We start from the raw sequence: 12,484 nt of genomic DNA on the forward strand, positions 1-12,484 counted from the left end.
AATGACTAATTTTGACTGAAATCTCAATTTATTTGCGACATCTGGAAGGCAATTGCATTTTTACAGCAACCTTGGAAGAGTATAAAACGTTTCAGCAGTTTCAGTTATTGCCAAACAAAAACAAACATTAAATGATTACGTTGGGAACACATGCAGAAATACACATTTCATGTGTATCCAAAACCATTTTTACATGAAAAGAGGATCAGCCATTGACTGTGAAAGTCAAATGTTCTTACGGTTTGCTCCTTACAGTCTCGAGGCTGTGGACTGGAGGGTGTCGGGGAGGAACCTCTTTGGTGAGATACTGTTTCCCTGCAGTGGCGGAAGCTTTTACAGGGCGGAGCGAAGTGCAGTGTTTGTGTTTCGCGCTGCTAAGGGGCGGTAAGTCCATTTGGCTGACACATTTATTACTTGTATTTGTATTATAGTATGCTGGTCATTAACCGAAGATAAAGACGAATTATTAATTACTGGTTTATTTGTGTATCCGATGTGCTGGTGTTCTCAGCATCTTTGCTGTTTGTGTGTAACTCACTCTAGATGCTAGCGGTCTAGTTTGTGGTCGAATACAGTATAAACATCGTTGGACCGAGACAACAAATAAGTACAAATTTCTTTTAACGATCTAGAGTGTCCTAAAGGTAGGTTACTGACAAAATCTGTTACTAGTGTACATGCATCATCTGTGTATTTGCCCACTGTTGGAGAATTAATTCGCAAGCAGGATGTTTGTACAGTACTGCTGTATCCGTACCCGTTCAGCTCTTGTAACTTTGTATGATTCTCCTCAAAGTAGTGTCTTCTTCCCGTAATTTATGCTCCTGGTACATTTCAAAGTGACAACCACGTCTAGTCTGCATCAAAACTACTGTCAAAAAATCCCTTTATACACCTTTTCCATCTATTAAAAAGCCACCAGACCTTTTATACATTTTTATTTCCTTATTATTGTAAAGCATGGTTATTCGGAAGTCTCCCTCTCCCCTTCTAGAGGGTAGCCATGAGCGAGTTCCGGATTCACCACGACGTGAACGAGCTGCTCAGCTTGCTGCATGTCCGCGGAGGAGATGGAGCCGAGGTGTACATCGACCTGCTGCAGAAGAACAGAACTCCCTACATCACCACAACAGTGTCCGCGCACAGCGCCAAGGTGGGGATCGGGGGTAATATCGGCCACTGTGGAGGAGACTCCTGTCACATGTTTCGGTTTCTTCACTCTGTCCTAACGACGTTTAAAGTTCTGGATTTAAGACTGGCACCGCTCTCTTCACATGCAAAGGCTTTTTATGTTTTCTAACCCACGTTCCTTCCAATGAAAGGGAGACCAGGTGCAAATCAAGGTGTTTTTCTTACTCGTTTTCTCATTGTCAAGCTTTGTGCTTGTAGTTTATCAGCTGAATCTAACATTTCATCCAGTCATTTCTTGAAGGAGAACAAAGTTTGATCCTCAACCACTTAGCTAGGAAGCCTGCTCCAGAAACCACCATTCTTCATTTAAAGGATGTTTTAATCCTAAACATATTCCCTTTTGGTCCTTGTCTCTTAATTAAAGCTGAACAATATTTGCTGTAGCAAGCATTGTACTGTATGTGCTTTTTCATTGCTTCCCCACAGCCAATAAAGAGAATGCTACATAAACACATCTGTCTCTTCCATATCCATATGTTCTTGCAGGTCACAGTCACCCATAGTATTATGATACTGTATGTGTAGTGTGTGTTCCTCTGTGGATCAGATTGCACTGTTGACATAAACTTCATGTGCAATCACGTGATTCCTTGTCCTTGATTTCATCCGTGTGTCTTTGTAGTTCAGTAGCTGAAGTTCTGTGTGGGGCGCCTCTCCTGTGTTTGCGTTTTCTGGAAATCTAATTAGTTTCCAAAATATAGCAGAATCTAAATTAGCCAATATAGGAAAGAGAAACTGGCCTAAAGATAGATAGAAACTTTACTGATCCCGTGAGGGAAATTGCAGGTTCCTGCGGTACACCCCTGCTTACATCAGCCCATTGAGAGGACATTCCCCTTCAGATGATGTGCTGTTCTCTGTTTGGTATCCATGTCCATACATTATGTTAGTTTGATTGGACAGTTAAGTCTTTATGAGGGACCTTTTCAAACACTTTGGAAATCTAAATATGTCACGTAATTTTGTGTTAACTTTTGTCTTTACTGCTTGTTCAGCAAGTTCCAGTAAGTTATCTTCCCTTTCTAAATCCATGTTGGCTATCTCTTCAAAGTACCATTGTTTTGCATCAGTCTTGTTTTTTCTAAAATAAATATTTAACCAACCAATTATCAGTTGACTGAGAAAATGTTTCATTGCAGGTAAAAATAGCGGAATTTTCTAAAACACCAGAAGACTTCCTGAAGAAATACGATGAGCTCAAATCCAGGAATGTGCGAAACGTGGATCCTCTGGTCTACCTGCTGTCCAAGCTGACTGAAGATAAGGAGGTGATGGAAGTACTTGCAGATAATAAAAACACTTTGATGTGAGGGACGTGGCTGTAGCAGTCTTACAGTAAATGCGGGTATTTCATTGTTTTTTAGACCCTGCAGTGTCTACAGCAGAATGCCAAGGAAAGATCTGAGCAGTCAGCCAGTGCCTCCTCCAGCAGCACAAACTTCAGCATCCCTGCCACCAGCACAAAGATGTCCATGCAAGAGCTGGAGGAGCTAAGGAAGAAACTTGGGAATGTGGCAGCCAGCTCCAGTGTACAGCAGGTAAGCTCATATCCTCTTTAGGCTCCTCAGTCTCTTCTGTCTTCCTGTGATTAAGAAGTCAGAGACATTACACTGCTGTGTGTATTGAAGAGCCCTGGCAACAGAGAGCCCCAGTCTGTGATTGAAAGAAAGTGTTCACATGGGCTTATTAAACCAAAAGTTGGCTGAAATGTTGCCTCGAATTAGTAGCAGAAGCCACTTAAGCTTCCCAGGAGTATGGTTAGAGACCTTTTGTACAGTCGGGAATAACCTTTGTAGAATAATGTTGTGTCCCATGCTCTAACTTTGCACGGCACAAGCTTTAGTGTTAGGATTTCCTTTTGCATTTTTCTATGTTGATTGCTTTAAGTTTACTGGAGCAAAGTAAATACGTTTAGAAAGGCGGGACTCCACCCTTGTGTGTCCTGACTTCCTGTAGCCCTCCGAGGTGACGAGGAAGATGCTGAGGGACAGACACAATAAGAAGAGTCCCCTGCAGCCAATTCCAGTGTTTCCCAACTGGGTGTACGACAGGCCTGCTCTTCTTGGGGATTTTATCACCGGCTCCAGTGGGACTGACTCAGCAGTGCCTATTGGTAAGTCTTTCTAAGCTGCGATGTGCAATTCTCTGCACATCAGAAAAATGAGACCGAGTTTTAATTTTATCCACGCCGCATTGCTTAACGTTTACTATTACAGCATTTTAGGTGGAGTGGATGAACAGAATGGTTTATCAAACACATCTACAATTTGTAAAAAAAAAGTTTGTTTTTCCTTTTTTGTGCATTTAAGAAAGATGAAATGTAGCATCAGTTCCTGTTGCTTCTCATTTGTGTGCTTATTTAGTTTCAATATTCTGTTTATTACTGCCCATCTCTAGGTACCCTGCCATTAGCAGCTCAAGAGCAAGCGTTGGTAGAAGACTTGCTGTATCTGTTGATTGGAGTGGACGGGAGGGACATCACAGCCCAGCCTGTCATAGGCAGGCAGAGTCGCGCCTTCAGCATTGATGCTACTCTGGACGTGTCCATTAAAGAGCTGGTGAACAGGATCCTTCCAGTAGCAGCCAGTTATTCCACAGTTACGCGGTAAGAATGTTGAAAAGTGTCACTTTATTCGTGCAAGCATCAAAATGATAGAAAGAATTGCTCGTGTCTCATTCTTTTCATTTTGTTTTACCAGAGTACAACTTTTGTTTGTTGTTTCAGCTTCCTTGAACCTGGTAAAAATGATGGATTATAAAAGTAATTGTGACTGTTGTTGCCCTATTTGTTATCATAAACCGGTAGACTCCTCCAGTCATCTGCCACCTTGTCTTATGTGTTAATAGCTGTGAAAATGAGAAACGGCACACGCCTTGAAGGAACATGCATTCAGCAGTGGAGAGATAGTAGCAAATAACAGAAACTGCTGTATCAGCTCATTTGGTTTCATGTGAGCATATTACTTATTGCCAGCAGCTGTATCACCCTGCAGCTTTCAACTGTCTACCTACTGAAGCTCAGCAGGTGTGAGCCCGGTCCGTACCTGGATGGGAGACCTCCTGGGAAGCTATGGTTGCTTCTGGAAGTGGCGTTAGTGGTGCCCACCCTGCAGTCTGTGTGGGTCCTAATGCCCCAGTATAGTGGCGGGGACACTTTGCTGTAGTGGGCGCCGTCTTTCGGATGAGACGTTAAACCGAGGTCCTAACTCTCAGTGTTCATTAAAGATCCCCGGGCATTTCTCGATAAAAGTAAGGAGTTATCCCGGTGTCCGGGCCAAATGTACACACTTAGCCTTCTCCGTTGCCTCCATATTGTTCCCATGTATGGCTGGCTTACACTTGCCCTGCGATGGACTGGCGCTGTGTCCAGGGCGGCCACTGCCTTGCACTTGTTGCCTGCCAGGTAGGCTCCGGCTTCTCACGACACCATATGGTATATAGCAGTTTTAGCAGTCTGGCAAATTCGTGACATGACATGTTACTTATCAGTCATGAAGAAGTGCCTGGCGGAGAAGAGCATTCAGCAAGTTGTCCATGAAGCAGTTCAGGCCATTTTTTGTGCAATGTCTATGTCTTTTAAGAAAAAAAAACAAAGCTCTCTCTGAAATTGTTCTTCCTTGGCTCGTGTTGTGGTTTGGCCCACAGGTTTATTGAGGAGAAGTCTTCTTTTGAGTACGGCCAGGTAAATCACGCATTAACGGCTGCAATGAGAACGTTGATGAAGGAGTACATGATCCTGGTGACGCAGCTGGAACACCTGCAGAGGCAGGGGATGCTCTCCTTGCAGAAACTGTGGTTTTATATCCAACCTACAATGCGCACGATGGAAATCCTGGCTTCAATTGGTACGTTCCCTGTAAAGAATTGCTTTAGCTGTGTGTTTTTAGAGCACAGCAGCTGCATTGTGGTGCTTCATCCGTTGTGTGGGGAGGCGTGGAAGATGTTTCTGTGATGTTTTCAATTTTGAATCCCTTCGTCTTCCTCTTCTTTATCTAGCGACCTCGATTGACAAGGGAGACTGCATGGGTGGGTCGACACTGAGCCTTCTGCACGACCGAACCTTCAACTACACAGGCGACAGTCAGGCCCAAGAGCTGTGTCTCTATCTCACTAAGGCTGCAAGTGTTCCTTATTTTGAAATTCTGGAAAAGTGGATCTACAGGGGGATCATCAAGGACCCTTACAGGTCAGTGACTGCAGGACTTGTTGTGCTCCAAGTTCAGGAAAGAAAGGATGTTGATAGGTGTGTCTCTGTGCTCCTTCTCAGAGCCTGATGCTTTTTTTTTTTTACAGCCAATTCTATGTTTTGCTACGGTATTGTCTCCTGTTTTTTTTTGCCAAAGTTACAAAGAAAAACACTTACACTCACTCCAAAAGTTAATTCCACTAATTGAAGTTAATTCAAGTTGATATGAGTATTCTGGGTAAAATAAAATCCTAAAATTAAAATGTATCTGATACTTGACTATCTGGTAACTTGTGCCTTATTGTTGATTGATCTTCTGGAAACAATTCTTAAGATGCTCTCCTTCTATGAGACAGAACACAACATTTTCATGTCAATGAAAGTGAAGAACAACTGAAGTTGTAATGACTAGGTTCTCCTGTGCTTAGTGAATTCATGGTGGAGGAGCATGAGCTGCAGAAGGAGAAGATCCAGGAGGATTATAATGACAAGTACTGGGATCAGCGATATACAATAGTGCAGCTCCGGATCCCATCCTTCCTCCAGAAGATGGCGGACAAGATACTGAGTACAGGTAGGTCTGGGTCTTTGCGTTTTATTGTCAGTGTGTCTGATTTGCACTTCTTGGTTCAGAGTTAGGTGGCATGGTGGCACAGCTGGTAGCATTGCTGCCTCGCAGCCCTGGGGACCCGAGTTCAATTCCCAACCTTTGGAGTTGTTGGCGTGGAGTTTGTACATTCTCCCCATGTTTGCGTGGGTTTCCTCCAGGGGGCTCTGTTGGCAGGTTTATTGGCTACTGGGAAAACTGGGCCTGGTGTGACTGTGTGCCTGCCTATGGACTGGCATCCTGTCCAGGGTCTATCCTGCCTGGCGCCTGTTGCTTGCCGGGATAGGCTCTGGCCCCCCCTGCAATCCCGTGTTGGATAAAGCGGCAATGGGTGGGTGGATGGTTCGGTGTCATTCCCGCGCCGTGATCTGTGATCCCCGACACCGTGACGAGCAGTGCGGGGCGGCGTGTGCAGGCCTGGCTCACGCTCTGTGCCCGGTGGCGCTGCTCGCGCAGGCAAGTACCTGAACGTCGTCAGGGAGTGCGGCCGAGACGTCACCTGCCCCGACGCCAGGGAGGTCCTCTACACGCTGAAGGAGCGGGCCTACGTGGAGCAGATCGAGAAGGCCTACAACTACGCCAGCAAAGTCCTGCTGGACTTCCTGATGCAGGAGAAGGAGCTGGTGAAGCGACTCAGGTACTCTCGCCGGGGGTCAGGGACGTCGCGCTGGGGGCGGCTGCTCTCCGGCTGTGTGACAACTGCCTTGCGCGCTTGGTAACTTCAAAGTCGCGCATCGCAGATGTGAATGTGTCATCAAAGATTTTTGATACACATACTTAAGTGAGGCTCCGGCTTCCCCAGCGACCTGGTACTGGATGAAGCAGTTTAAAAAAAAAATGGATGGACGGACATATTAGAGTGGTCTCTTCAGTGACTGAGAAATGCGTCGTGCCTTTTTCTTGGGCATGTCATAAAAATATCACTCAGTTTATGTTTAATCTGCGAGTCCAGAAATGTTCTATCACCTGGATTTATTTTACGAAATCAACTTTCACTGTTAATGTTGTACATTGATTTGACAGTTGGACTTTTGTGATTCATTTTTGGCAAATGCCATATGTGATCTCCAAATAGTGACCTTTCAACATTGTGGGTACAGGAATGGTTGCTTGCCATGTGGGCAGAACTGCAGGCTCCATACTAAATTAATCGGGTGAATAGCTGGCTTATGATTTGCCCACAGGGAAGACTGGGCCCAGTGAGTTGTGCTATCAAGATGGTTTTCACTTGATATTTTTATCAATCAAAATGTAATTTATGATTTAATGCTGTGCATGCATGCTTTGACAACCTTTGGTTTAATTTTGTTTTGTATAGATCAATAAAGCACTACTTCCTGATGGACAAGGGTGATTTCTTTGTCCATTTTATGGACCTGACAGAGGAGGAACTGAAGAAGCCTGTTGACGACATCATACCTCCCAGGCTAGAGGCTCTGTTGGAGCTTGCTTTGAGGATGAGCACTGCAAATACAGACCCCTTCAAAGATGACTTAAAGGTGCAGAACTGTTTAAGTTCAGACTCTTTTGCGTTTGTTTCTCAGTTGTAAAGTAAAAGCATAACAAAGGTTTTTTACAGGCAGTATCTCCAGTTGTCCACAAGGTGGCACCACTTAGCTTGTGTGGTAGAGGCAGAAGTTCAGATTTCCCTACCTGTCTGCCAGTGACATGGTTCTGTTTACTCTTCCTATGAGAGGCGTGGCATTTTGGTGGCAGATCAGTTTGGCCTGGAGAAGGCTACCGCTGGGCGGGTCTCATGGCGTATCTCTTGGGCTTTCTCTTTGTGCTGGATAGAGTTCTGGCATGGCTTCCGTGTCCAAGTCCATAATATGTTAACAGGCTTAACGCATTTTATTTGACTTGGCAGATCGACCTGATGCCACACGATGTCATCACTCAGTTGCTGCGGGTTCTAGCCATAGAGACGAAGCAGGAGAAAGCAATCATCAACGCAGACCCCACTGAAATCTCCCTGAGTGGGCTGGAGGCCTTTTCATTTGACTATATTGTCAAGTGGCCACTATCACTCATTATTAACAGGTAAAGACCCAGAGATTAATGGGTGTCATGCTTTACTTGGTTGATTGACTAGACTGAAGAGCATAGTTGTATAAATCGGTGATGGTTCCACCCTGTAGATTCAATTTTGTAATCAGATTTAATGGCATCAAAGACTGGAAGAGAAAGCACAAACTACCCGAGATGCCTTTTAAGCTGTGGTGTGCTTTGTCCTGTCACAGGAAGGCTTTGACGAGATACCAGATGCTGTTCCGACACATGTTCTACTGCAAACATGTGGAGAGGCTGCTGTGCAATGTGTGGATCAGCAACAAGACCGCCAAGCAGTATTCACTGCATTCTGCCAAGTGGTAATGTTACACAAAAATATAAGCTTGCTGCACGAGAAGGAATTCAAAGATCAGATTTCATTTTAAACACGGCCTCCTCTTTCTAGGTTTGCCGCAGCATTTACTCTGAGACAGCGCATGCTGAATTTCGTGCAGAATATCCAGTATTACATGATGTTCGAAGTTATGGAGCCGACGTGGCACATCATGGAGAATAACCTGAAATCAGTAAGCACAACAAACCTGGCATTGTTGGGTCATGGAAAAAAAAAACTTGAATTTGCCTGAGCTAGAGGAGAGGTCATACTAAAGACGGTTTTTCCAGGGCTCTCAGGCAACACTCATGATATGTAGCGTCCTGTCCTCTTTATCAGGATGTTAGTGATTTGAAAGCTGTGACAAGCACGTCTCTGTCTGAAAGACACACTTTCTCCTTTCACTCCTGCTTTTTCTCAAATGGATCACACTTTACACCCCGTGGTGATTGTCACAGGGTGCTATTGTTTCCATTCCATTACTCAAAGTCAGGTCTGATGTAAAGATATTGCTGAAAGAGGTTTCTGTACTGGGCAGGGAGGAAGGGTTGGAGTGAAAGTGGATCTGAAAATGATAATATAATTAGATTTTAAACAGCAGGCTGTCTGTGGAGAGAAGGGTGTATAGACATCATTGATCTTGATATTGATTGGTGTGTACGTTATTGATCTCGCAGGCATCAAACATTGACGATGTACTGTGCCACCACACAAGCTTTCTGGATAACTGCCTGAAGGACTGCATGCTGACCAACCCTGAGCTGCTCAAGATCTTCTCCAAGCTGATGTCTGTGTGCGTCATGTTCACCAACTGCATGCAGGTCTGTAGGAACATAGTAACTCTCGGTCACGGGCTAGAGGAGGCCATTTGGTAATTAGTTGTTAATTGATCCAAGGATCTCATCCAGCTGTTTCTTGGAAGAACCCAGTGTATCAGTTTCAACAGCAACGCTGGGTGGTTTGTTCTGTATGCTAGTTCTTGGTTTTAAGTGCACTATCTCATTGTTTTTACTTGTGCCCTCTACATAAAGCTTATTAATACAAAATACAAAGGCTGATATTAATAAGATACTTGTCTTCAGTTGCAAGTTGCATTGATGGAGTCACAGAGACCTTACAGACTAGACAGACACACACAGAAATGTCACATGTTTCTACGCCACTAGATGAGAGTGTTTGGATGAATGAGCAGGGACAATTAGGAACAGAGATAGTGAAACCTAACACATACATATTCCATAGACATAAACCGACACATGCGTATTCCATTGACATAAATCCCTATCCATTGTAAATGGATAATAAATAATTTTGTAATGGTCAGGTTTTGTCTTAATTATGATGTCCCGATTAGAAATGAGTGCGAGTTCCTTGGATTGTTGGCGTTACAGGCCTCCGCCTACTTCAGGGTTAAATATCAGCCAGTGACTCTGTAATAGGCTGGACCTGAACAAGTGGGAGGGGCTCTGTGGTTAAATGTGCAGTTATTGGCTGAACCTGAACAAGTGGGAGGGGCTCTGTAGTTAAATGTACAGTTTTTGGCTGAACCTGACCAAGAACAGATGGGAGGGGCTTTAGTGGGCTGGACCTGAACAAGTGGGTGGAGCTCTGTATATCCCTGTCCAGTGTTAATTGCTGGGGGTGTTTAATGAGTGAACAGGTGAAGCATTGTTGGAGTTTAGTTGGTGGTGAATATAGCTGTGGAAACCATAGGACTTTGACGCTACCTTACTAATACACTGCTCCTAATTAGTTCCATTTTATTTTGAGACTTGCGTGGTGTTTGTTCTAACTATCAACGCCACACGTTTTAATGGAATCTCCCCTTGCCCTCCACCATGTCCTCAGTCTCCCCCCTCTGCTCCTAATGTTTTGCAAATGGCCACCTAGGCGGGGTGGTGATTGTGCTGTCGCTCCTTCCTCACAGAGGTTCACCCAGAGCATGAGGGTGGACAGCGAGATGAGTCGCCTCTCGCTCGAGCACGGGACGATGAGCGGTCCCCCATCCCAGAGCGAGCGGTCAGAGGAGGCGGAGAAGAAAAGACTGACCTCCAAGGTGTGCGAGCCGACCCGTCCGAGCAACGAGTGACTGTAGGGATCGCGGCATTCTGTCAGACGCTTTAATCTGAGCTGATTAAGAGTACAGTTGACCCGGGAGTAACTGAAGGATAGAATTCAAGTTGTAAAAGGCTTAGAATTCAAATCTGTTACAGTTAACAGACACTTTCATCATAGTGAATGGCGTGACATTGCAGAATTCCAATTGTCCAGTATTGCTGGACTTCAGAATTTGACAATATTACGTCAAAATAAAAAATGCTATATAACGGAGTAAAAATGCAGAACAAAGTTTTAAAAAATTGTAGTAAAAAAAAAACCCTTTGGGCTGTGACGGTGGGTTTTTTTTTCTGATCTGATTTGTGTTTGTCCAGTATTTGGCAGAACATGCAGATGCACTTCAGTCCTCTTCTGGATTTGAGGCAACTATCAGCCAGTTCGACAACAACTTCAGTACCCACCTCCTGGACCTGCTGGACAAGCTCAGCATTTACAGCACCAACGACTGCGAGCACAGCATGATCAACATCATCTACCGGTGCGTGCCCCTTGAGGAGAGGAGAGGAGAGGTGCGGAAGCCGGGAGCGGCGCGCGTGTAACTGAACGCCATTTGCCTGTTTCGTCTTGCAGGCTGGATTTCAATGGGTTCTACACAGAGCGGCTGGAGCGCATGTCCATAGAGAGGAGTCAGAAGGCCGCTGTCTAGATGTGCTCCGCCCGTGTGAACCTGGGGAAGCAGCAGTGCCGATGGAAACAACGTCTTCCATTTCGAACGGGGAGTTTCACAGTGGAAAAACAGCTCTTTCACGTACAATACAGAAGAGACTTAAGTGGTTCGTGTAAGACCGTGCCATTTAAATATAAGTGTAATACTTCATAGGTTTCCACACCTGGGATACAGATGCACGTTAAAGATTAACTTGACCATGTCAGTTAAAAAGGCCTTCCTCTAAAACCGAGTTACATTTTTCTTGTATTACAGTTGTTTTAACGCTGTCTTTAGATGAATAACGGGAGTGTTTTTGTAGATAGTCGTTGTTTTAGCACTTTTTAGAACTCTTCCTAATATTTACAGAATCGGTAAGCACCGCTCAGCTCTGCTCTGAATATTTTTATAGCCGGAGTGATTTCAAAGTGTGCAAACTGGGTGTGCGGGTGTAGATGGAAGTATTGGCATGAAATTGACAGCCTCAGGTAAACTAATTTACTGGACTCATAATACTCCGGAAGGTATATTTGTGTTAAAAAAAATACTGCATTGACAAACATAATTTAATAAGCATGTCTGAAACTCATCGAGTTAATAAGACAATACTTCTTCTGCGGCTGTGTATCTTTGATTTGCTAAAACCAGGAAATTCACTTTTCCACGTGTACTTAAAATCTTTTTTATATTTGATGCAATACATATGTATGTTTATGGTCTGGAGCATGACATGTATATCATACAGTCTTGACAACCTTTTGTGGTTAAAAATTATAATGATAAAGAAGATCAACAGTGTCTTAATCCTGTATTAGGTTTTTCACAGAACCGACATGATGTGAGTTATACAAAGACGCAAGGTTTCTCTTATTACACTGAATTATTTTTACTCTGGCATATTTTTTTCTAAATGAGTGTATATCTTGTGTATAAAGTACAAACGTGTATATAAGTACAAAAGGTCTGTACGTCCCGTAGTTTTTAAGTGATCCTCATCAATTTAAGTATCGGGGAGGAGTTGATACAAGTCCTTATCTTTTACTAATTACCTGGCTCCTTAATTTTCAGTAAACATGCTTTGCTGGAGGTTGTCTTCGGCGGCTCCTGACAGTGAAGAATGGTTGGGCTTCATGGCACGCAGTGACTCAGAAAAGCACTTCCTCTCGCACTACAGCTGGTCCTGAGCCGTGGGTATAATCCATCACTTCGGGGCTCGCTAGGTGAACACCCCGAGATTATGAATGGTTCCACTTTTGGTTAAAATTTGTATGCTGTATAATGCGTGTAGCTTTGTGTTTGTTTGTTTTTTGTTAATAAAACACCGAAAGATTTCAGTCCCTACAATAGTTGGCT

General features: G+C 44.1%; 1 protein-coding gene across 2 annotated transcripts; it reads left to right on the top strand.

Moving 5' to 3' along the window:
* The first annotated feature begins 258 nt into the window (after positions 1-258).
* Positions 259-12,475, top strand: tubgcp2 (tubulin gamma complex component 2). 2 transcript variants are annotated; one of them, XM_088634517.1, is made up of 18 exons: positions 259-384; positions 995-1,153; positions 2,331-2,459; positions 2,556-2,729; positions 3,148-3,304; positions 3,589-3,796; positions 4,837-5,036; positions 5,188-5,377; positions 5,806-5,951; positions 6,441-6,621; positions 7,303-7,483; positions 7,852-8,024; positions 8,225-8,353; positions 8,440-8,560; positions 9,045-9,188; positions 10,295-10,423; positions 10,800-10,963; positions 11,056-12,475. In XM_088634517.1, the coding sequence occupies exons 2-18, from the start codon at positions 1,004-1,006 to the stop codon at positions 11,129-11,131; spliced, it is 2,652 nt and encodes an 883-aa protein (XP_088490643.1). In that variant the 5' UTR covers positions 259-384; positions 995-1,003; the 3' UTR covers positions 11,132-12,475. The 2 variants fall into 2 exon arrangements, with proteins under 2 accessions (XP_088490643.1, XP_088490644.1); XM_088634518.1 differs by lacking the exon at positions 259-384 and adding an exon at positions 406-644.
* The last annotated feature ends 9 nt before the right edge of the window (positions 12,476-12,484 follow it).

Source organism: Lepisosteus platostomus, chromosome 6, assembly GCF_059453375.1.
Source record: "Lepisosteus platostomus isolate fLepPlt1 chromosome 6, fLepPlt1.hap1, whole genome shotgun sequence".
Taxonomy (NCBI): domain Eukaryota; kingdom Metazoa; phylum Chordata; class Actinopteri; order Semionotiformes; family Lepisosteidae; genus Lepisosteus; species Lepisosteus platostomus.

Bases quoted from the DNA above. Each gene is read 5' to 3' on its own strand.
- tubgcp2 (XM_088634517.1), top strand. From the start codon at position 1,004: ATGAGCGAGTTCCGGATTCACCACGACGTGAACGAGCTGCTCAGCTTG. The intron at 3,797-4,836 runs GTAAGAATGTTG...TTTGGCCCACAG, and splicing joins AGTTATTCCACAGTTACGCG to GTTTATTGAGGAGAAGTCTT. The intron at 8,025-8,224 runs GTAAAGACCCAG...GTCCTGTCACAG, and splicing joins CTATCACTCATTATTAACAG to GAAGGCTTTGACGAGATACC.